General features: G+C 40.1%; 1 protein-coding gene and 1 pseudogene across 1 annotated transcript; both read left to right on the forward strand.

Annotated features, from left to right (window-relative positions):
• The first annotated feature begins 699 nt into the window (after positions 1-699).
• IL22RA2 (interleukin 22 receptor subunit alpha 2) lies at positions 700-23,441 on the forward strand. The gene is made up of 5 exons (XM_040449069.1): positions 700-1,004; positions 6,638-6,773; positions 9,601-9,779; positions 22,059-22,228; positions 23,269-23,441. Exons 1-5 carry the CDS (start codon positions 791-793, stop codon positions 23,416-23,418), a joined length of 849 nt encoding a protein of 282 aa, XP_040305003.1. The 5' UTR covers positions 700-790; the 3' UTR covers positions 23,419-23,441.
• LOC121013525 (uncharacterized) lies at positions 20,660-20,813 on the forward strand (annotated as a pseudogene).
• Positions 23,442-25,451: the final 2,010 nt, after the last annotated feature.

Genomic DNA, 25,451 nt, shown 5'->3' on the forward strand with positions numbered 1-25,451 from the left:
AAAAAAAGATGATTTTCTTCGTGTGCTTTCAGTATAATTCCGGTGCCTCTAAAACCATGCGGTTAGAAAGATAGGTGAGAAAAATGAGTGTAATGAATCATAGGCAAAGAACAGATGACCTAGTTCGATCAGATTTCAAAGAAGATATGGAAAAAGACAGAATGCAGCTCAGAACGATTGTTCTCCACACTCAACCTTTTAAGGGTACATGTAGTCTGACAGCTCGAAATCTTTATCAGCTTGCTGGAAATGGAGGGTGGGCATGGAAAAGAAAGAGCATGAGTTGAGTGGGGCCCAAGGCCATCACGGACTGGGAAGACTGACCAGTAGGGCAGGGAGCCCTGTGGAGAGCCAGAGGGTATGGAGGGTGTGAGGTACCAGGGAGGCTAGTCAGAGAGCTTCCAAGAAGGGAGGAAAAGGAAGAATCTCCCAGAGACCCGACCAGCTCAAACCACTGCCAGGAGCCCAGATAGCTACACCTGCCACGTTCAATTCTCGGGAATCACTCTGCCAGCCAAGTCCTGGTGACTGGCAGGCAGCTTCTCTGCCTCCCGAGGCTAGATTCCCTGAAGGCGCAGGACTTGTTTTGTTCCCTCACCTTTGAGTGCCTTGCACAATTTCTGCCCCACCCTGCCCTCCATTCGGCCAATCCTCAGTGTTCTGGCTTTTCAAAGCTAACTAAGTCCCAGTCCCAACAAAAACAAGCTGCCACACTGAAGTGACTTAGCGCACCTATCTTTTGGTGGTTTTTTATTCTTTTATAAGAACCCCAAAATAATAAGTAATTTTAATGTATTTAAAAAATGAAATTGTAGTTCCTTCAAGGAACCGCTTAAACCCACGAGGGGATGTCCGGCATGAGGATTCTACAGTTTCCTCTTCTGTCCAGAGCTGTGCTCTCATTGAGGGCAGCACTGGTTGTCTGACCGGTCACATTGCAACCATGACGCCTAAACATTGCTTTCTAGGCCTCCTCATCAGTTTCCTCCTGACTGGTGTAGTGGGTAAGTGCTTCATTTCTTTTTAATTGTTCACGGCTTTGTCTTCTGAGTCTGCTCAAGGGACTGTTAGAAACGGCACTGGTGCTTCTCTGGGCTTTGTAAAAATGTCAGCTTTCTTCTGTCGTGAAATGATCAGAACAGACAGGGGGTCAACTTCTGTCTGCAGCCTGACTAACGCCATGCGGCCTTAATAAGTAGCTACCAAAGAGGAGGCATTCAAGAAACTTCACCCAGGACACAGGGACACCCACCTCTCTGTCTCCTTAGCGCTTCCCTTGCCTTCAAGGGACACTGTGGCATGGTGATTATGAGCAGCCCCCTAAGCCAGACTGCCCGAGTCTGGATCCCAGCTCTGTCGTTTACCATCTAGAAAACCTGGGGCAATTGACTTGGCCCCCTTGTGCCTCAACGTCCTCATCTGTAGAAAGGGGACTGTAAGTCACTGGGAGGAATAAATCAGTTAACATATACTGAGTGCTTAGAACAGTGCCTGGCACAGAATAGAGACCATAAGCTACGTGTAAGAATTTGCTGTTGGTTTTCACAGAGGACTTTTCAAGAGCAGAGAACATCTTACCCCAAGACGCCTCTGATCAAGGCCATTAAACCCCCCTAGTTAACAGGTCCCTCTCAGTGTAAATGGTTCAAGTAACTGTTCTAAGACTATACTCAGTGGCTGGTAACACAAAAACAATTCAATTCCTCTTCTTTCAGAAAGGTGTGGATTTGAGTACAGTGCACCTTTGGTCTGCGGCAATAGCAAGGGCTTGTTTAGCCAAATATGGCAGGAATTCAAGCACTACCAAAATGATTCTGGCTCTACATGTTACCAGGCCTGTAACTTTGGGCAAGATCCACAAAGTCTTTAAGCCTCAGCTTCCCCATCTGTAACATGTATTAAAAATGCCTACCTTATTAGGTGGTTGTGAATACGAAATGAGACATCAAGCTTCCAGCACGGTGCCTGATAAACGTTTGATGTTCATACATGTCCAGTGATCAGTGAATGCCAGCCAGAAGGAGGAGGAGGGAAAGAGGAGGGGAAAGAATATCCTCAGGCTCTCAGTGCAGTGTTTTTTTCTTCCCCCACCATTAACTTCTGCCTCCTGAGGGAGGCTCTGCTTTTGGTTTCTGTGGTGGGTGACAGGCAGGCCCTGTAGCCAGATGCTTGGGTACAAAATCAGCCTCACTGATTTTGTCTGGAAGAGGGAGACCGCAAGAGTACCTCTCTCAGAGAAGGGCTGGGCAGGTTACGTGAGTTAATGCAGGTACAAGCGCTCGGTGCCGGCACTGAGATTTGCTATTATTGTTGGTGGTGGCGGAGGTGGTGGTGTAAAAGTGAGAAAAGAAATCCAGAGACGGAGGACATAAAGTGCATTGAGCCGACACTCCTCGGGGTGGCAGATCAGCCCTAGGCGCAGCCTCTAGGAAATTGTGTGCATCGTGTCCTGAGACTTCTGGAATGCTTATGTGCTCTACAGGATTGATCCGGTAGTGATGCCCGTGAGAAAAATCAACGCTGGCCGTAGACTCTTACCATGAACACACCAGCATTTGATGCACTGGAGGAGTTCCAAAAAAGAAAAATAAAAGCAAACAATCCAAATAACAGTATTTGGTTGGTAAAAACAAATACGTAAGGAAACAGCCTCCTTTATTAGACTGTAACAAATCTTAAATGTTCAGAGCTGAGATCAGGGGCTCAGGGCTCAGAAGTATGTTCTGACATCTCAGTGATTTTTGAGCAAACACTTGAAGGAGGTAAAGAAACGACGCATGCGGGGCGAGCAAGGGCCAGTGCAGGGATCCTCAGGCGGGACCACACAAAGCAGGGGGAAGCAGGAGTCAGGAGGCCACCCTGGAGGGGTGAGGGGTGGAAGATGTACCCAGGGAAAAAAGCAGGATATATTTCCCGACGTCCTCTCCTTCTGCTGGACTTCCTATCCCTGATCAGAAAATTTGCACTTGTTGGGAGGCAAAACTTCAAGTCTGCCCATCTTAGGCTTTGAGCTGGGACTCCTTAATGAAAAGACAGATTAACAAGAGAAAAACAAATTGCTTATTAACGTGTGCAGCGCCCATCACGAGGGAGGAACATAAGCAAAGAGTAACTCAATAGCCTTTCAGCTTATCTAGCATCTTTGACGAAGAACAATACCTTTGCAGGGATATGACAGGACACAGGAAAGCAGTTGTAGGCTTCCAAAGGCGGCAGACTGTGGTAAGGGAAATATATGGGAGGAAATTAATGGAAGAAGGTTTGTTTGCAGACTCCCATGGTGCCGTTCTGGGCTGATAAGTCCGTCTCCAGTAAAAAGAGAATTTGTATCTTGCCTTTAGGCAGACAAGGGAGAGAGTTTTCCTGTGTTTGCTGCTTCTTAATTGCCTTCAGCTCACAATATTTTTTATGTCAAAGAGGCATATTTTAGTGACATATTCTAGTTTCCTGCAGACTCTAGAACAAAATTTTGTCAAGATCCCTTGCTTCCATAGGACTGAATGCAGATGAGATTGGGTCACTCATTCAATCAGTTGTGGAGGAAAGCACAAGCCACGCCAATACACAATTATCCCCTCTCCTGCCACAATTATTGCCGAGACTCTTTTCAGAACACAACAGGGTCTTGGGCAGTCTCCCTTGATAGCACGGACAGGTTCATCTGAGCAATTATGCTTGGGTTCTTGGAGCCAAGATGCAAACTGATAAGTGCAGCCATTTAGGACTGGGGCGGCAAAGGCTCATCTACCTGAAATAAAGCCAGGTCACCTGGTAGAGGTTAGAGGCCGATGAGGCAAGACGCAGAGACTGAGAAAGAACCTGAGAAAGGAGAAACTGAGTTCTGGGCTGAGTTCCTAGAGTCAAAAATGGTCCCAGGCCAGATTTTGTCTCAGTGTAGCCGTAACATAATGGCTCCTAGGAAGGTGGGTGATTCCTTTAAAAAAAACCCTTAAGAAAGTCAGGATAGAAGGAACATGCTTAAACATCATAAAAGCCATAGATGAAAAGCCCACAGCTAATATCATCCTCAATGGGGAAAAACTGAGAGCTTTCCCCTTAAGATCAGGAACACGACAGGGATGTCCAGTCTCACCACTGTTGTTTAACATAGTGTTGGAAGTTCTAGCATCAGCAATCAGGCAACAAAAGGAAATAAAAGGCATCAAAATGGACAAAGAAGAAGTCAAACTTTCACTTTTCGCAGACAGCATGATACTCTACATGGAAAACCCGAAAGACTCCACCAAAAGGCTGTTGGAACTGATACATGAATTCAGCAAAGTCACAGGGTACAAAATCCATGTACAGAAATCAATTGCATTTCTATACACCAATAATGAAGCAACAGAAAGAGAAATCAAGAAATCGATCCCATTTACAATTGCACCAAGAATCATAAAATACCTAGGAATAAGCCTAACCAAAGATGTAAAAGATCTGTATGCTGAATACTATAGAAAATTTGTGAAGGAAATTGAAGAAGACACAAAGAAATGGAAACACATTCCATGCTCGTGGATTGGGAGAATAAATATTGTTAAAATGTCAATACTACCCAAAGCAATCTACATATTCAATGCAATCCCAATCAAAATTGCACCGGCATTCTTCTCAAACCTAGAACAAACAATCCTAAAATTTGTATGGAACCACAAAAGACCCCAAATAGCCAAAGTAAAATTGAAAAAGAAAACCAAAACAGGAGGCATCAGAATCCCAGACTTTAACCTCTACTACAAAGCTGTAATCATCAAGACAGTATGATATTGGCACAAAAACAGACACGTAGACCAATGGAATAGAATAGAGAACCCAGAATTGTACCCACAAATGTATGGACAATTAATCTTTGACAAAGCAGGAAAGAGTATCTAGTGGGGGAAAAAAAAACACAGTCTTTTTAGCAAATGGTGCTGGGAGAACTGGACAGCAACATGCAGAAGAATGAAACTGGGCCACTTTCTTACACCATACACAAAAATAAACTCAAAATGGATGAAAGACCTAAATGTGAAACAGGAAACTATCAAAACCCTAGAGGAGAAAGCAGGCAACAACCTCTTTGACCTCAGCCACAGTAATTTTTTGCTCGACATATCTCGGAAGTCAAGGGAATTAAAGGCAAAAATGAACTAATGGGATCTCATCAAGATAAAAAGTTTCTGCACGGTGAAGGAAATAATCAGCAAAACTAAAAGGCAACCGACAGAATGAGAAAAGGTATTTGCAAATGACGTATCGGATAAAGGGTTAGTATCCAAAATCTATAAAGAACTTACCAAACTCAACACCTGAAAAACAAATAATCCAGTGAAGAAATGGGCAGAAGATATGAATAGACACTTTTCCAAAGAAGACATCCAGATGACCAACAGACACATGAAAAGATGCTCAACGTCACTCCTCATCAGGGAAATACAAATCAAACCACACTGAGATACTATCTCACATGGGTCAGAGTGGCTAAAATTAACAATTCTGGAAACAACAGATGCTGGAGAGGATGTGGAGAAATGGGAACCCCTTGCACTGCTGGTGGGAATGCAAACTGGTGCACCTGCTCTGGAAAACAATGTGGAGGTTCCTCAAAAAATTGAAAATAGAACTATCTTACAACCCAGCAATAACACTACTGGGAATTTATCCCAAGGATGCAGGAGTGCTGATTCATAGGGGCACATGTATCCCAATGTTTCTAGCAGCACTTTCAACAATAGCCAAATTATGGAAAGAGCCCAAATGTCCATCAACTGATGAATGGATAAAGAAGATGTGGTTTATATATACAATGGAATACTACTTGGCAATGAGAAAGAATGAAATCATGCCATTTGCAGCAGCATGGATGGGACTGAAGAGTATTATGCTAAGTGAAATAAATCAGTCAGAGAAAGACAGGTACCATATGTTTTCACTCATATGTGGATCTTGAGAAACTTAACAGAAGGGGGAAGGTTTGGTTCCAATGGGAGAAAGGAAGGGGAAAAATAGTTACAAATGGAGAGAGAGGGAGGCAAACCATAAGAGACTCTTAAATACAGAGAACAAACCGAGGGTGGATGGGAGTGTGGGGGAGAGGGGAAAATGGGTGATGGGCATTGAGGAGGGTACTTGTTGGGATGAGCACTGGGTGTTGTATGTAAGTGATGAACCATGGGAATCTACCCCAAAAACCAAGAACACACTTTACACATTGTATGGTAGCCAATTTGACAATAAATGATATTTAAAAAATAAATAAAATAAAATAAAATAAAATAAAATAATAAGGAAGGTGGGTGAGTGGCCTTGGTGTAGCGCTTTTCATCTTGGTCATTATATTCCTTTGCCATCATGGAAGGACTTGAGGACAATATTTTCTTCGCTGCCATTTACTTCCTCTGGAGCTTGGGAATGGGGTAGGAGGATATCCCTTACGTTTGTGTAGTCAGGAACACAGTTTTTCTGAAACTTTAGTGTGCATAAAAATCGTCGCATTCAAGGTCCAAAATGTCGGCTTCTAGGTTTCACCTCCACCATCTGCACTTACAGCAACTATTTTAGGAGATCCTGATGCCGGTATTACACTGAAAAGTAGTGCTAATAACAATCGTGCCTGCATCCGTGTTCAATGTTTTTCCTTCTCTTTTTATTCCAGAAACCCAGTCAGCCCATGAATCCCTGATGCCTCAGCGAGTACATTTTCAGTCTCGAAATTTCCACAACATTTTGCACTGGCAGCCTGGGAGGGCTTGTACCAGCAACAGCAGTATCTATTTCGTACAGTATAAAATGTAAGTAATTAGCGTTTCCTCCAGCTGATGGAGATGGTCACTAGAATTTCATGTTCGAGAATGCAGTGGAGCGTTAGGATCTTTTTCTCAGTTTCAGAGAGGTTGAGAAGCAGAGGTGGGGACAGGAGTGCCGCGTCTCCTTGGGGACACAAAATGCATGATGATGTGAGTCTGTTGGGGAGATGCTTCATCCCTCGGAGACCCAGCGCCAAGATCTTACAGGCCAAGCCTTTGGCTTCACGATGGAGCCCGGCACATAGAGGCCTCTCAATACATATTTATCTAGTGAATGTTGGAAGCACATTGTTTAGCTCATAGTAGGCACTCAACTAACTTGATGCTATTGATAATTGGTGAACAAGCTGTGGGACACATGGACATGAGTGTACACAATATATTTTGTAATTGAAAAGCCATTTTTGAAAATTTAGAAAATTCTTTTCAGAAACGAATGGCTCCTGTAAGCACGAACACAAACCAGAGCGTGTGGCTGCATGCTCCTCTCTGGGCTCTTCAGGATGTTTCTGGTGGATCGTTATCAAAACTCAGATACAATAGGGGCGCCTGGGTGGCTCAGGTCGGTTGGCTTCAGCTCAGGTCATGATCTCACAGTTCGCGAGTTCGAGCCCCGTGTCGGGCTCTGTGCTGACAGCTCGGAGCCTGGAGCCTGCTTCGGATTCTGTGTCTCCCTCTCTCTCTGCTCCTCCCCTGCTCACTCTCTCTCTCTCTCTCTCTCTCTCTCTCTCTCTCTCTCAAAAATAAATAAAGTTAAAAAAAAATTAAAACAAAAAAACCATCAGATGCAATCAATTCCTTCCCTGGATCCAGGCCTTGGACACACAAGCTCCTGATTTGCAAATGGCGGGTTTTCCCACTCATACACTTCTTGGGGTTTTCCGAGCCTCCTCCTTCTCTTTCACAGTTTAAGATGCTGGATGAGAGATACTGAGACAGGAGATATTGCACTTTCGCTCCCATGAGTTTTTTCTTAGAAATTCAGAACATCAGATGTAGCTGTGGACCAACATCACACTTTTTATTCCATAATTTTTATTCCATGTCTCTCGAGCATGGGGGTAGGCTTGAGGTCAGATCTTCCCATTAATTAACCTCTTGCTAACCTCTTAAGAACTATTTCCAGAAGTTTCTCAGTCTCTAAATACTGCTGCTTTTCTCAACATATTTTGTGTAGCAGCTGTAAAATTTATGCATCTTTCCAATAAAAACTGTTCCATTCTAAAAACAGATTTGTGCATAGTTGGAGATACTCCAGCATATAGAATATAGGGATTTTTTTTATACTTCCCCCTTAGGCGGTATAAATAGGGCCTGTTTATGGTCCAGTGTTAAAATTGGATTAGAAGTTGTTTTACCATGAAACTAATGAAGATTAAACTTTAAGATCCCATGGGAGAATTTTATATTTGTAATGTTTTCTTTTCTTTTTTTTTTTTTTAATTTTTTTTCAACGTTTTTTATTTATTTTTGGGACAGAGAGAGACAGAGCGTGAACGGGGGAGGGGCAGAGAGAGAGGGAGACACAGAATCGGAAACAGGCTCCAGGCTCCGAGCCATCAGCCCAGAGCCCGACGCGGGGCTCGAACTCACTGACCGCGAGATCGTGACCTGGCTGATGTCGGACGCTTAACCGACTGCGCCACCCAGGCGCCGCATGTTTTTTTTTTCTTAAAGAATACTCCCAAACTTGTATGAGACTCAGAATGCCTGGATCCATTCTTCTCTATATCGTATTTTCAAGAGCACAATGCAGATTTATATTTTTGAGATCTTTCACCTGGTGAAAGCACATGGTACTATTCCATCCATGTGGGTCTACTGTTAATATACATCCCATTTGGGATAGGGCAAGAAATGAGCTACCACGTTAGAAGAGAAGCCAACCACAACAACTAAATGTAGCTAGCAAAGACAATATCTCAACAATAAATAACAATTGAAAGACATCAAACTGTATTCAATTTATGTCACTGGTTTTGCTGTAATGGTGTCCTTTGATAAAATGCCACTGTTGCCATTATATAGTTTACAGAGTATAGAGGCCATTATATGGCCAGAAAGCTAGATTTCAAGTCTTTCCACAAACATTTTGGGAAGACTTTCACCCCAGCTTCTAATTTCCACTCTGTTTCCACCATCGTCTTCCTGTGTCTTTTCTGATTTGTGACGGAAAAGGAAGGGAAGCTTTAATCTTCCCTGTTGCTGTTACATCGTCCCATAGTCCTGGGCTGAGTCAACCTGTTTCTTTGACTCAGACCTTTCTATCATGGGCTCCCCTCCTTCACACCTAGTTGCTAATTACAGGATTTCCTCACTATTAACCCCTGCCCCATTTTCAACAAAAATAGTGACCAGATGTGTTGGGTAAGCAACACCTGAGATAAAAAGTGGTAGCGACTTCTCAGAATCAGCCACGTTACTCAACAGCAGGCTGATGAGAAGTGAAGAAAACCACAGGGTTGAAACCTCAGAAGCATTAAGGATGTGGGAAGCTAGTACTCAAAAGTGGAAGTTGGTTCATATACTAGAAGAATAACTTCACCAAGTATTAAAAACCCTGAAACCCCTTTGCTATGGATACAGAAGGTGTCTGTGTGGAGTTTTTCTTTCAGCAAGATAACACTTGGATTAATAAGAATAAAATATTTGTAAAAGATACTTGATGAGAGTAGCCATAAGCTTTCACAGGGGTGCTGATGTTGAGGACAAATCTCAACCCATTTAAAATATTCATAGACTGAAAAAAATGGATGACTCCTTCAATGGGAAGAAAAAAAAACCCTCAGATTTTTGTCTTTTCCTTCTATAGGTATGGACAGAGACAATGGAAAAATAAAGAGGACTGTTGGGGTATTCTCGAATCCTTTTGTGACCTTACCAATGAAACATCAGATATACAGGAACCTTACTATGGAAGGGTGAGGACCATCTCAGCTGGGATCCGCTCAGGCTGGACCATGACGCAGCGCTTCATTCCCTGGTGGGAAAGTGAGTTCCATGGAGTTCCTTTACATTTGCTCTTCCTGACCCCAAGGAGCCCCATAGAGCAGGCCCTGTGCTTTGCTGAGGTCTACACCATCATCTCATTTGATCTAATTCTCAGAACAACCCCCAAAGATGGCTTTTACTATCTTTATTTTATAGCCCACAAAACCAAGGCACAGAGGCTCCAGTAGGTGGCCAGGTCTCATGGCCTGTACAACCCAAGTCAGGATTCACATTCTATGGCATCTGACTGTAGAGCTCATAGTCTAGCCTGCTACCCAATTGTTACCTGTTAGGACAAAAAAGTAGTTTTAGACATTAAGAAAGAAGTCCAGTCCTTTTCTGAGCATGGGGAATAAGTTCTTGAAAATACTCTTCAGAAAGATTCTCTGTTGACAAAATTAAGACTTTTAGTCATCTCCCCAAAGGGAAGACCAAAAGCTTGTTCTTGTATCCATTCCTGAATGACATATACTCTTTTTCTCAGTCATAGTCCTAGAATAATATAACCTAAAATATAAGTTATAAGAAACCATGACCAACCGACCTTATATAAAATAGTGAACAAAAGGGAAAGAGTAAAAGGAAAGCGCTTAATTTACATGTACAAAAACATGCATAACAAAACAAGAAAGAAAATATGGATATCTACAACAGTCCTTAAAACTGCGACTAGTCATGTAGCTGTAGTTAATATTTATAACTTTTCTCATTATTAACTCAACATTTGCTTTCTTTCCAGGTAGCACCTCAGCTCTTCACTCTTGAGGAGTTTAAGTCTTTTTAATCTTTACCATATTAGTTGAACATAATTTTACATTAATTTTTATCACTGAAAGTAGGAGTTCTAAGAGGCATCCCAGGGGACACTAAGCAGACTTCTACCTGACCCTGTTGTGTATATAGCAACTCTGCTTCCCCTGGAGAGTCAGAACCAATTGCCCTAGACAACACAGGATCTCATTTTCTCCGTGTTGCTTAAATGGCATAAAGAGCTCCAAACAGTCAGGAAGAGGTCTCAATTTCCAATTTTTTGAAACCATTTTTGTTCTAATCAAGTGTATTGGAAACAAGCCATTTCATGAGTTGCTCATCATGTTTCACAGCAAGAATTGCCCCTCCCATTTCCACTTCTTATATCCTAGACTGATGAGTGCTGTCTACGAAAGAAATAGCACCATATATTGGTCACAAGATTAGAGCATATACCAGTTCATGTTCAACTTCACAAGGTGCTCTCAAACTGAGTTTTCAATTAGCCACTTTACCTTCCCATAAAACCAGGGGTTTTGAAGTGATGGGATTTATCAGAAGGTCAAATACTCCTGTGGGTATGAGAGTGACTTCACCTCTTCCACATTGACTTAGTTCTTCCGTCATAAACAACGTCTCATCAGGTACTATGCTCATGAATAAGGCATCCATTACATTCATGGTGGGTGGTCAGGGGGGCTGCTGATTAAAGCGTTGATGCAGAGAAGACAAATCTATAATCATAAAAGTGTCTATTCCCCTGTCTCTTTTCCCCTCCCTGTTGGAAGGGATAAAAAAAATATATATATATCTACTATATAAAGTGAACTATACTAGGGGTTCAGCACTGGTCCTCTTCTATTCAGTGGTGTCAATCCAGCTTTGAAAAGGGAAGTCCATGTTGTTAAATCTATATAAAGTCTCCGTTCCTTTCACACAACCATTTTGCTCATGAGCCTATGGAGCAAGTATGAGACACTGGGGAAATAAGTTTTCACTGCCTCCACCTGGAGTTTTTAAAACAACTTTGTTGAGATATAATTGGCACCCCTTACCTTCCCTATATCATGTGTACAATTCAGCGGTTTTTAGTGTATTCACAGACATTACAACCATCACCTATAGTCCATTTTAGAACATTTTCATCACCTCACAAAGAGACGCCCCACTCTTCGGCTATCACCATCCTATTCTCTCATTTCTCCAGTCCCTTAGCCCAAGGCAATGACTAATCTACTTTCTACATCTATAGAGTTCTCAGTTCTGGACAATTCACGTGAGTGGAATCATATAATATGTGGTCTTTCATGATAGGCCACTTTCACCTAGCATAATGTTTTTAAGGTTCATTCATGTTGTAGCGTGTATCAGCACTTCACTTCTTTTTGTGGCTGAATAATGTTCTAGTATATGAATATGCCACAGTTTGCTCAGCTGATAGACATCTGAATTGTTTTTCCATTTTGGCTATGATAGTGTTTCTATGAACACTCGTGTCAAGTTTGTGTGTAAACAAATGATTTTATTTCTTGTAGGTGTATACGTAGGAGTAGAATCCCTAGACCTCATAGTGACTTTAGGTTTAATCCTTTGAGGAACTGCCAGACTGTTTTCCAAAGCAGCTGCACCATTTTACATTCCCATCAGCGGTGTATGAGGGTTATGATTTCTTCACGTCCTTAGCAACACTTACCTAACCTTTTGATTATAGCTGTCCTAGTGGGTATGAAGTGGTATCTCGTGTGGTTTTGATTTGCATTGCCCTGATGATTAATGGTGTTGAGTATCTCTTCATGTACATATTGGCTGTTTGCAAACGTCTCTTGGAGAATTAGCTATTTAGCTCCTTTGCTCATTATTAAATTAGATTGTCTTTTTATTATTGAGTTGTAAGAGCTCTTAATATATTATGGATACCAGTCCTTAGTCAGATATACGATTTTCAAATATTTTCTCCCATTCTATGGTTTGTCTTTCCACTTTCTTGGTGGAGTGATTTGAAACACAAATTTTTTTTAATTTTTATGAAGTCAATCTATTTTTTCCCTGTTGCTTGTGCTTTTGGTTCAATATGTACGAATCTCTTGCCAAATCTAAGGCTGTGGAGGTTTATCTGAAGTTTTTAAAAGAGTTTTATAGATTTAGCTCTTACATTTTGATCTTTTTCCATCGAGTTCATTTTTATATATGGTGTGAGGTAAAGGTCCACCTTCCTTCTTTTATAAATGGCTATCCAGTTGTTCTAGTGTCATTTGTTGAAAAGACTATTCTTTTCCCTCCAAATGGTCTTGGTGCTCTTGGTGAAAAAAAGTTAATCATAGACCTGTGGGTTTATTTTTAAGTTCTCACTTTGATTCCAATGATCTATACACCTATCCTTGTGCCAGTACCACACTGCCTTAATTACTATTGCTTGGGAACAGACTTTGCAATTGAAAAGTGTGAGCCCTCCTACTTTGTTCTTCTTTTTTCCAAGATTATTTTGGCTATTCTGGGTCCCTTGCAATTTCATATCCACCTAGATTTTTGAAAGCTTCCTTTTGGTAGGTGTATTTTGCTTTGCATTCACATGGACACAGAAATATTTGCTTCAGGGTCCCTCCATATACCTCTTACCCAGACCTCCTGCCACCAACTGAGTGTATATAATGTTGTAGCAGTCCACTTCTGGCCAGTGCCATCATGTCATGCAGAACCTTCTGGGAAACAGGCTTCTTTTTTTTCTTCTTAACTAGTCATAGGGGACTCCTCAAGATGCCATAACTATAAAGGAGGAAGAAGTGATAAGACAGTATGTGTAGTTGTGCTGAAAGGATAAACCACCTACTTTTGTGAATTAATTTGATGTTAAGACCTGCTAGAGGCTAGACTCCTATAATCTGTTTCCACTTACTGTTGGCATGTTTTTGTGCATTTTATAAGTTTCTGTATCAGAGGACATCCAGTTTGTGATAGGAAACTCAGACCACATGGCTCCTTGATATCCCTTGATTCAAGCATTCATTTTCTATAAGGGTTCAGGAACAAGGAAATCTGGAGCTTTTTTCAAAAGAAACATAGTTGTTTCCTAAAGTGGGTATGACTTTGTTCCAAAACATCCAGGGACTTAGAATTGCCACAGTCTCTAAATAGCATCCTGATCTGTTACAGATACTTTGAAGATTGTTGGATTTTCTGGATCATAAAAGACAAGTGGTAGAGTAGCTTGTTTGCAACATGAACTAGTTGAGAAGTCTGTCATTTAGTCTGGGTCCTTCTCAAAGCTGAAAATCTTATGGGTTACTTTGCAAATGGATAGCACATCTAAATACGGTATGTGTTTCCTACAAAATGCATAGAGGCCCAACAAACCCAGTGAACCTTTCTTAGCAGTAGGGGATGCAAAGTGAAATAGCTTGTCTTTCACTTGAGAGGAAATGTCTCAACAAACCCCAGAGGAAATATAGCTCCAACGTGTTTCTTACTCCAACATGTTTCTATAACATGTTTCTTACTCAAGCATCTGTAGTGCCTAGAACTCTAGGCATACCAAGTCCAATCAGTGTCATGATATCCCGTGGTAAAAATATCAAAGACTCTGTAGACTGTATGTGATAAAGATCCAGATGACAATGAAAGCCAAGTGAAAAGAAATTGTTCTGATGCTTTCTAATTATTGGACAAAAGGAGGAAAAAATTCCCCCAAACAATAGCTCTATTGATTGGCTCCAGAACAGAGACACTGTAACTGAATAGCAATTACACCATGGTCGTCACCTGAGTACATGTACAATTATCTCTTTAATTATTTAAGATCCATGGTTTGGGGAGAGGAGGGTACAATTCAAATAAATGACTTAAGTGGGAGAAGTGACACATTTCACTACCCCGGCATTTTTCAAGGTGTTTTTGATGGACAAATTTTGTTCAAAAGAGAAATTCCATTGGCTTCCACTTGGCCTTTCATCCCATCATAACTCCCATGCCACAGATCAGGAAACCAGAATGGAAATGAATTCTGTCAGTTGTGGTGTATATCTTATTAAATTTACTTTCATTGCCTGACCACTATAAGAATGCACTATAAGAGGTATTCTGAGTCCCCAGAAATTATCATCAACTGAGAACCAGGGTCCCATTACTGGCCAGAGTCTATACTTACCTTTCTCCAATTCACAATTACCATCTGGGAAAGGATGAAAGATTTATCATAAAACTGGTAGCATCATTGCTTCCAAATCTCACCCTAATGACCTTAACTAGTGTAATGTCCAATTAAATCCAAACTAATTAGATCATGTCCAGAATGCTAGATGGAATTGAATTTAGAAAAAGACATCTTTAGTTTTGCAAATCTTCAACCAGTAAGAGAATAGAATGGCAATTGAGTAAACTACCCATGGCCTCCAGTACAGTATTTCTTGGAATAACTTGAGAGTGAAGCCCAATTCACTTCAGCAATTCTCTGGTGGAGGAAAGGAGACTGCACAACTAGGCTGATACACAGCACTGAGGGGAATTTGCAGAGTAGTTTAATTACTATATTCAAACCTACAGATGGGGTCAACTTCAAATTTATTTCTCAAACAAAGCTTTCTTGAGTGTGATCCGTTAGGCTAGTTGGTAAGATTAGCCAAAGATGTTGGCTGAGATGAGCTGAAGTTTTGACTCAATTCTACCTAAATTGAGATAGTGTTGCATTAAGAAGGTTTTGTGTTCTTTCTGTATGACTGCCCCAGGAAGGAACAAACCTCTAAAAAACAACAAAAACCTTCTTCCAAGACCACTTAAGAAGAAGAGTAAGAAAGCAGTGCATCACATAGTCAAAACTGGAGTACTCTTGTTGAAGAGACAGCAAGAGCCCTGCTCACTTGCCTGTTTCCTTACCTCCAGCTTTGTTTGCCTCTCCTGCCACAGGTCCTGAGGCTTTCTGAAAAAAATGTTTTGAAAGCATGTTGTTAAGGATAATAGAACAGCATGTTCCTAGAGTCTATGATACAGGCCTAATGAATCAACTGGATGCACTGACTTAATGTGAGATCCATTTCTGAACAACAGGGTGTTGCTTTAGGTTAAGGAGTTCTGACTCCTGGTATCTATCTAGGGACAATGCAACATTAAAAAAAAAAAAACTTAAGTTAAAGCAGCATTTGAGGCTCAATATGATTTTAGTCTTATTTAAGCCATATTTTCTTGAATTGAAAATAGTTGTGGAGTTTTGGAATAGATCTGAGTTTCTAATGGAATGACTTAAAAATCATTCAGTAATGGCTGAATGACTTTATGCCTTCGGCAAGTATTTATAAAGCAATTCCTACGTTCTGGGCATTGTACTAGGTCCTGGGGAGAAAATAGCAAGCACAGAAGACACAAAGAAGTTTCTTTCTTCATAGAGATTCCTGTTCAACAGGGAAGACAGACTTTAATAAAATAATAATACAAATAAACATAAAATGATACCAATGACAGGTGGCACAAAACAGACCCACAGTGCTATGAGAGCCTAGTCAAGGAGGGACATGATCAGGGATTTCAGGAAAAGCATGTCCGGGGAAATGACACTTGAGCTGGTATCTAAAGATGAATAGAAGTTAACTAGATAAGAAAAGGTGGACAAGTCCAGGCAAAGGGAATAGCATTGGCAAAGGCCCTCTAGCAGAAGGAAGCCTGACAGGTACAAGAGACTGAAAGACAGCTGCATGGTCATGAGGGGCAGGCAGAGGGGCTGTGAAATAAGATGGGACTGGAGAGAGAGACCAGGAATGAGAATTTTCTCATTAAGAAGTTATAGCATCCTCCAGAAAGATATAAAGTGATTTTAATCAGGGGATGATGTGATCAGATTTGTGTATCGGAAAGATCAATTTGGCTGTATTTGGGAAGTACAGATCAGAAAACAAAGAGACTGGATACAGGGAAGTGAGTTAGTGAGTTCCTGTACTGGCCTGTAAGAGACAGGATTTGGCTTAAATTAGAATAATGGAAAGGACTATAGAAAATTTATCATTGAAGGGACATTTGGTAGGAAAAATTGGCAGGGCCTGGAGATGGGTTGCATAAAGAAGTAAGGAAGAAGGTAAATGTCAAAGATGACTTCCAAGCTTCTGGCTTGCATAACCGGATGAATCACTGAGATATTTTTGGATGCCACTCGATGGGAAAAGACCAGTTTGATGGGATGCAGAATAATGGAGACCATAAGTCAATTTCGAATATGTTGAGTTTAACATGCTTTTCAGATATCTAAGGGAAATAGCTATACAGATCCAGGACTCTATTAGACACACACTTGTGAGTCATTTGCATGTAGTACAATGGGCATTGATAGGATTGTCTAGGCAGAAAGTATTGAGGAGAGTTGAATAAGTCCAGGTATTTAAAGGATGCCTGAGTACAAAGTAGGAGGAAACCAGTGAGTCCATTATATTTGTGAATGCTCCGGGAGGCTAATGCTTCAAGGAGAGAGCAGTCGAATGAATTGGTCTTGGGAGATGAAGTAATCTTAAATTGTCCATTGTAACAAAATCACAATTCAGTGCATGGGTCAAGAATGGTCACTCAGTTACAAAGCTCAGCATCATGGACCACACAGTAGGAGCTCCTGTGATATCTGCAGCTGGGCTCACTGGAATTCTAGGCCAACACTGGAAATATATACTTCACCTGTATTTAAGGTTAAATATCACATTAAACAATAAAAATTTAAGATAATGAACACATACATTCAAAGGACATGTTCTGCATGCATATAATTAAAAGAAAATTCTTTAATAATAACAGCTTGGGCCAGAAGGGGCAAGGATTATCAGTTTATGTATAAATACATTAGTGAGAAAGAAAATACACAGTAGTATTTAACCTTGCCATTATTCATCTTTAACTAATGTCTATCAATTGAAGTAAGTCTAAACTCTGAGTCACATTTTAAAAAGAGGACTGGATTTTTTTTTTTTTTTTTTTTGGTTTTTGTTTTCTTGGTGTTAGATATGCGACAAGAATGTTAGAAATATGTTTTTTATCCAGGAGAACATTAAACATACATTAAACTAGCCTACAAAAAGCAGTAACTCTTCTCACCTTGCAAGAGACAGACAAGGGGTCTACGGTAACTTGATCACTCAAATTTGGAGCAAGGAAATCACAAACAGGATTAAATATCAACCACTTCACAAAATTAAAGTGTAAAAAAGGGGGAAATCCTTCACCTTCAAAACAATTAGGCAAAATTTCCGACAATTGAAAAGTGAATTAACAACTTTTGGTTTCAGAGTAAATGGGATGGGGTGGGGGTTTGTGATGGTAGAAACTGTCCTCTTCTAAAATGCTTAGAAAGTCTGGATAAAACATAACCTTTTTTTTTAACTCTACAGAAGAACATAAAAGAAAATAAAGGAAATCTCCTGGGCCTCCAAAGCAAAGTAACTGGAACCAGAGGGGAAACCAGAGGGGAAACAAAGGGAAGCCTTGCTGTCCTTGAGGGCATTTTCCCAGACTTGGGAACTAGACCCTAAGTGGTAACGGCCCCCACCCCTGGGGCAGGAGACAAGGCTGTAGGTCTACACAAGGTGGGGAGTTACAACGAGTACCCTCATAAAATCTTAGACCCTCGAAGAGCTCCTATAAATAAAAGAACAGACTAGGGAGAGCCCTTCTGAGAAAGAGAGGAAACAAAGGAGGGTGTGTGTTTTTGTCTCCACTCTGTCAGCAGTCAGGTGTTTCCTAAATTCATAAAGGCTTGAGATTCAAATATATCGAACTTTTGAGTTTCAGAAAACACCATCTTGAGATTGTACCAGGCTGATGGTGCCACAGGGATACCCTGCAGACACAAAACCACATACAGTGTTGCGAAGCAACACAACCCGCATATACGATCATTTGATTTATGTTCATAGTTTAGTTCAGTGGCATCACTATGGTCTAAACGAGATTAGATCAGTTGGAAAAATAATGTCTTGTTCCCCTATGTCATCCATTTACAAAACCGAGTCTGGCTGGACGAAAACAATAAAACTTAGCAACTACAGCTTGTGAGCCAAATTGCCTGCTTCTAATTTTGTAAATAAAGTTTTTTTGTAACACAGTCACACCCATTCATTTACATTTTGCCTGCGACTGTTTTTGCACTGCAAGCCATGGCGAAGTTGAGCAGTTACCACAGACATATGCGGCCTGAAAGCCTGAGGTATTTATTATCTGGCCCTTTACAGAGAATATTTGCTGCCTCCTATTCTGTAAGACAACATGGGAGAATATTTTCATGGCTTTGGCATAGCCAGATCCCCAAAAAGTGCTACTGATGAAGGAAATAACTGATAAATTGAACTACACGAAAATTAAGAACTTTTGTTTATCAAAACGTACCATTAAAATAATGAAAACACAAATCCCAGAAAGATATTCACAGTGCTATATTTGACAACGAACTGTGCTCAGAATGTACAAAGAACTCTTACGAATTAATTAGAAGACGACGAGGAAACCAATTTAAAAAAATGGGCAAAAGACTGGAACAGCTGTTCGCAGAAGAGGACATCCAAATGGCCAATAAACACGTGAAACTCCATTAGTCGTCAGGGAAATGCAACTTAAAAACACAATGAACACAACGAAACACACTTCCCAGAATAGCCCAAATTAATTTTTTTAAAAAATAATAATGCCAAATGTTAGAATGTGAACAATGGGAACTTTCATATGCCACTAAAGGGAATATAAATTGGTGGGTCTCCTGAAGCATGCAAATATCTATAAAAACTAAACCTACATAAAACAACCTAAGCCTGTCAATAGATAAATTGTGATATACATATAATTAAATACTACATAGGGGCCCCTGGGTGGCTCAGTCAGTTGACTGTCCGACTTCAGCTCAGGTCATGATCTCGCAGTTCGTGAGTTTGAGCCCCACACCAGGCTTGCTGCTGTCAGCACAGAGCCTGCTTCGGATCCTCTGTCTTCCTCTCTCTCTGCCCCTCCTCTGCTCATGCTCTGTCACTCAGAAATGAATCAACATTTAAAAAAAAATACTACATAGCAATCAAAAGAATGAACTCTTGATACATGCAACAATATTGATTAGTATATATATACTACATAATATATACGTTAGTTTGGTAGGGCTGTCACGGAATACCATAGATTCCCTGGGTGACACAACAAAAATTTGTTTTCCCACAGTTCTTCAGCCAGAAGTCCAAGACCAAAGTATCAGCAGGTTTGGTTTCTTCTAAGGCCTCTCTTCCTTGGCTTGGCTTTCTCTCTGTGTCCTCACATAGTCATCCCTCTGTGCTCACGCATGTCTGTGTCTTCCTGTAAGGACACCAGTCATATTGGAGTAAAGCCCACCAATACCACCCATGAAGTCAATATGGCTTCATTTTACTTTAATTAACCGCTTCCAAGTCCCTGTCTCCAAACAGGGTCATATTCCAAGGTACAGGGGGCTTAGGACTTCATCCTATGAATTTGCAGGGGACACAATTCAGCCCATAATTTAAGTATCTGTGTCTGTATCTACCTATATCTATATCCATACCTATTACTATATCTATATATCTATATAACTATATATCTATATACCTATATCTATCTATATCTATATCTCTCTATAGACCTAGATCTAGATATATATATAGAGAGAGAAAGAAACCAGTCACAAAAAAGTGTATATTGCATGATTTCAAAAACTGATATATGCGGTCATAGAAATCAGTACAATTGTAGTTGTCTTCTGGGGTTAAGTAATTGGAGAAAACATGAAGGAGGTTTCTAGGGTGCTAGTAACGTTTCTTAATCTGGATGATGGCTATTCAGGAGCGTTTATTTGTAAAGATTTGTTGAGCCATATGATTTACTTATTTGTCAGTATCTATCTTATAGGCTAATGAAAGTTTATTTAAAATTTAAAAATTCAGGGATGTCTGGGTGGCTTAGTTGGTTGAGTGTCCGACTTTGGCTCAGGTCATGATCTCATGGTTTGTGGGTTCGAGCCCCACATCGGGCTCTGTGATGACAGCTCAGAGCCTGGAGCCTGCTTCGGATTCTGTGTGTGTGTGTCTCTCTCTCTGCCCCTCCCCTGCTGTGCTCTCTCTCTCTCTCTCTCTCTCAAAATAAATAAATAGACATTAATTTTTTTAATTTAAAAATTCATACTTACATGGCAGAGGAGATACCATGATCACATGGTTCTCTCAAGGCAGAGGTCATCCAAAGCACTCAGGTCTTTCTGACACCTGCAATTTCCTCAAGCAGGGGAACTCAGCTGCACAATTTCTGTTCGTGGGGAATTTCTCACTGTCCCCCGATTTAAAAAAAAAATTAAGTTAAATTAGATCAAAAAATCCAAACCAAAGCAGCAAAAAAAGAAAGTATCAACTTTAAACATGTGCTCAACAACAAAAACACAAGGGAGTAGATCAATATAAGCAAGTTTGGAAGAAATAGTCATCCACCTTACTAGCACTTCAAGTACTTATAATAGTGGAAGCATATAGCAAAATAAATAAGTTTAAAGATATAACAGAGAAAATAAAAGCATAATCAAAGGCAAAATATTATTTTTTAGGACCAGATAGATTGAAAAAGACCCAGAGCTCATCAAAATGAAAAAAAAAATCATTGAAATGAAAAAAAATTAATTTGGAGACTTAAAGACCAGTTCAGACATGGCTGAATAGCAAATTGGTAGATTGGAAGACAGGTCTGAAAAAGCCATTCAGAATACTCTGCTGAGGAAAACAGATGGAAAAACCAAAGTTAAGATATATAGAGAATCAAGTAAGAAATTCTAAGAGGTGTTGAACTGAAATTCCAGAAGAAAAGCATATATAGCTCTTTATGCACTTGTCTGTCTAGCTGTCTAGCTGTCTAGCTATCATCATTCTTATCTATCAAGAATGGTTGATTTTCAAGAATTATGAAAGATATGAATTTACAAACTGAAAATATATAACAAATACCAAAAAGGAAGACAACAGCAAATCCATCATAGAATTAATTCTTCCTAGAATTGCCGTTAGTTAATCTGAAGAAAATTAAAGTGTTAATTTATCCAATTTTCTTTCCTAGTTCATAATGATCTGGTTAATCATATCAAAATGCAAGGACCGAAAATTCTCTCTCTGGATCCTTGCCATGCTCTTCCATAGTACGTAACATAACCCTGTTGAATTAATTTTATAACAACAAGTCTTCAAATGGTTTTAACGCTGCTTTGAAATTTCACATCTTTAAGAACCTACAAAATATTTGAAATCTCCACCCAAATAACCTTTTACACCTCATTTTACAAAACAATCACTATGAGTTGGGGAAATGATTGATAAATGTCCTCTCAAAGCTGAATCAGGAGGTACCAGTCTTTGCAAATAAAAAATTATCTTTAAAGAGAATTCTCAGACATGCATATTTTAGGTGTCAGAGTATCTCTTCATAATGATTTTTACCAGATCTCTGAACTTAGTAGTGACTTGTTATTATGTATAATGTGTCCATGTGAAATATTACGTTATTTTAATGATTTGTCAAATTTTCCCATTCTTTCTCCAGCGAAAATTGATCCTCCAGTCATGAATATAACTCAAGTTAATGGATCTTTGTTGGTGATTCTTCATGCTCCAGGTTTACCATATAGAGACCAAAAAGGAAAAAATGTATCAACAGAAAATTACTATGAGCTAGTATATCGAGTCTTTATAATTAACAATTCAATAGGAAAGGTAAGTTCAGGTGAATAGGTAAGTTTGGTATTTTTCTTTTATTCATTTAAGTAACATTTTAGCTCTAAAGTATGTCCATTCTTTTGCCACTCAATTCCTTTTACTTTTCTTTACCTTTTTTTTTTTTCAATTCCTTCTCACTTCCACCCTCATTGATAAGCAATTTGTGACTGGCATCACCATCAGATGTTTGTGTGTGTGTGTGTGTGTGTGTGTGTGTGTGTGTGTGTGTTTGTGCCTTTGCTCAGCTGGTGTCCACTTCATCCTGCCTAGTTAATCTGAAGAAATTAAAGTGACTATCTAAAGATTGGTGCATATCTAAAGATTGGTGTTGACAATATTTAATTCCATTTGATGACCACAAATACTAATTTTTATGGATTTTATACACTCTTTTTAAGTAGCTTTTGGATCACAGCATTATATATTTAGGCCAATTTTGTTCTAGTATTTTAATCCACCATATGTGCCTTTATCTTGTTTGATAGTTAATTGAATGTTCCTTTTTGGTGTCCACCTAAGACAAGGTTCCTATGGTTGTAAGGAACGGAAACTCACTCAAACTGGTTCAAATAGAAAAGGGGAGAGGGAAGGGAGGAGCTTAATAAAACTCCCAATAAACAAGTGATCTTAGGGACAGGAAGAAACAGGAAATAAAGTGCTGCCGGGCTTTGAAGGGACAGGGAAGGACGGATAGAGAAGAGAGTCTTAAAGGATCCCGATCCGTGTCTCTGGCCACATGTTGCATGTCTACGGTGGTCTCCAAGTCTCCTCCATTTTCCTCACTGCACAGCATAAATTCTTGGAAAAGGGATTCTGGCCATTGAGTCAACCAGTCAACAGCCCTTATGTCGCATGTACACAGCCATGACCTGTCCCTTTATCAGGCTCTGAACTAGGACTCTGGAGAAAGAGGATGTGTCTGGGAAGAAACCCTATAATCCAACCACTACCGAGACCATGGACAACTTCTTAATAATAGAGCAAATCAGCGACTAACTGAAAGCCATTTGTCATCTTACTTTTCCCTTTATGCACAGGAACAAAAGGTATATGAAGGAGCTCACAGAGTTGTTGAAATCAGAGTTCTGGCACCTCACACTGCTTACTGTGTAGTGGCCGAAATGTACCAGCCCATGCTAGACAAAAGAAGTCGGAGAAGTGAAGAGAAATGTGTGGAACTCCCTTGAAGGGTTCTGGAGTGCTCCACAACATGGAAGGGTTCTGGAGTGCTCCACAACATGGAGATCAAAAACTCTCTGAGAGCGGGATGGCTCAGGTTTGGAGGATCTCACTGAAAGCTGTGCTTATATTTTCTTGAGGCGGTGTTCACCGTTAATTACACCTTGAGGAACCCTTTGTTTACCCATTCTTTCCTCCTTTACATTTTACTGGTAAACTAATTTAAGCAACATGGCTCAAAACGTTAGAATTTAAAGAGGAGGCAAAGAATAAAGTCCTCTCTGAATGCGGAACTTTGTCTCTGAATGTAACATCCCAACCACAGCCTGCGTTGTTCTAAGACAGCTGAATAAACATTTAAGAGACAAGGTAATAGTAGACATTTAACAAAAGGGAGTTGGATTAATTTTTTTTAAGAGAGTGCTACAGATAAAAGCAATCTTGAAGCAATTCTTTTTCACTCGCTATTGAGACAGTTCACTTGACATAGATATGCCAATTTTTACATAAATGGAACTTTTACATGAATGAATATTTTCCATGGATTTCCTATTTTATATGAATGTACTTTTTCAGACATTCATTTTCTGTTACAAAATATTTCCACTTAATGAGCCAATATTTTCTTTCAACTTCTATTCTATGTAAACACAAATAGCATTTGAAAAAAAGACTTCTCATGATCTCTGGATTAGTATCTAGATTAATATTGACAATAACATCTAAATACCAAAGGAATCCTATGCAATACAATTTCCCTCATTTAATACATACTCACATTAAAGGTTTCTTTTCTGTGTTTGTTTTGTTTTGTTTCTTAATATTACCCTAAAATTATTCATCCTTATTCTCAAAATCAAGTGAATACCTTTCAGCAACAAAGTGAAAAGAAATTTTGACTCCAATTTATACCACAGTTACCACTCAACCCTCCTGGCAAAGGGTCCTTGCTGGTGGCACCATCGCCTTCTCTCTGCACAAGGATGTTATGAATGACAGTTTGAGTGGGGGGGTATGGAGGGTGGTTGGGGACCAGGTAGAGAAGTTGGCTTGAAGCTGAAAGCATACAGTGGGTGGTAGGTTTATTTGGAAGAGGGACTGGTGTGAGTGGAGATTATAGGGCCAAAGAAAACCCAACAGTGACCTTCCAGAAGCTCCACCGCCCCCTGAGCAAAGGTCTGGCCTAATGCTCAGGTTAGGCAACAAAAAGCTGCCTTCTCCACTTTGGGCTCAGTCTTGTATGTGTGTTTAAGGTTGTCTTTCTTGTGAAGAGATACATATCATAGAATATTTGTACAGTTCCTCATGAAAACTGCTCCTAAACGTGATAACAATACAGTAATTGGTTCGGGTTATACACAATTGCACACAATAATAGGTGGATTCAAAATTACCAGAATTGCATGGAGGGAGAGAATAAGAGACAGAATAGGAGCTAGAGAATTAGTTTCATTGCTCTCCCATATGGTCAGAAAAAAATGAATTTGAGCACAGATCTAGAGACAATCTCAGCCCAATACCAAGAACTAACCATAAAACTGGATGAAGGGATGGTCATTTCTCCAGGCACATCCCTCAGCAGGTCCAGGCTTCAGTCGGTACAAGTCCACATTTGCAGTCCACACTGTATCTTTAGCCCTCACACTTGGCCACAAGGCAGTCATGGTTATCATGAAATAGATGGTCACTCACCTTATAGGCGAACATCTGAGAGGTTGTGATTTGATAAGGTCAATAGACCACATCTATCTACTCCATAGCTTAAGCGCTTTTTATCAGACCCTCTAGAACTTCCTCTGGGATTTGGTACATACAGATATCCCTTTAGTTTCCTAGTTAAAATACCTTTTTTTTAAATGTCAGTTTTGCTCTGTTGAACTTCAGGACTTTTTTTTTTTCTGTAATGTCAGTCGGTATATAGAAGGGCAAGTATTGGTCTTTAGGACAAGAGAGCAGTGGGGGCCAGAAGATCTAATGGGACAGCTGGGCAGCTGGTGAGTAGCCATCTGCTCTCAGAGACAAGTAGAGCAGCACCAATATA

This window comes from Herpailurus yagouaroundi, unplaced genomic scaffold (assembly GCF_014898765.1).
Source record: "Herpailurus yagouaroundi ecotype Mexico unplaced genomic scaffold, PumYag 198, whole genome shotgun sequence".
In the NCBI taxonomy this organism is placed as follows: domain Eukaryota; kingdom Metazoa; phylum Chordata; class Mammalia; order Carnivora; family Felidae; genus Herpailurus; species Herpailurus yagouaroundi.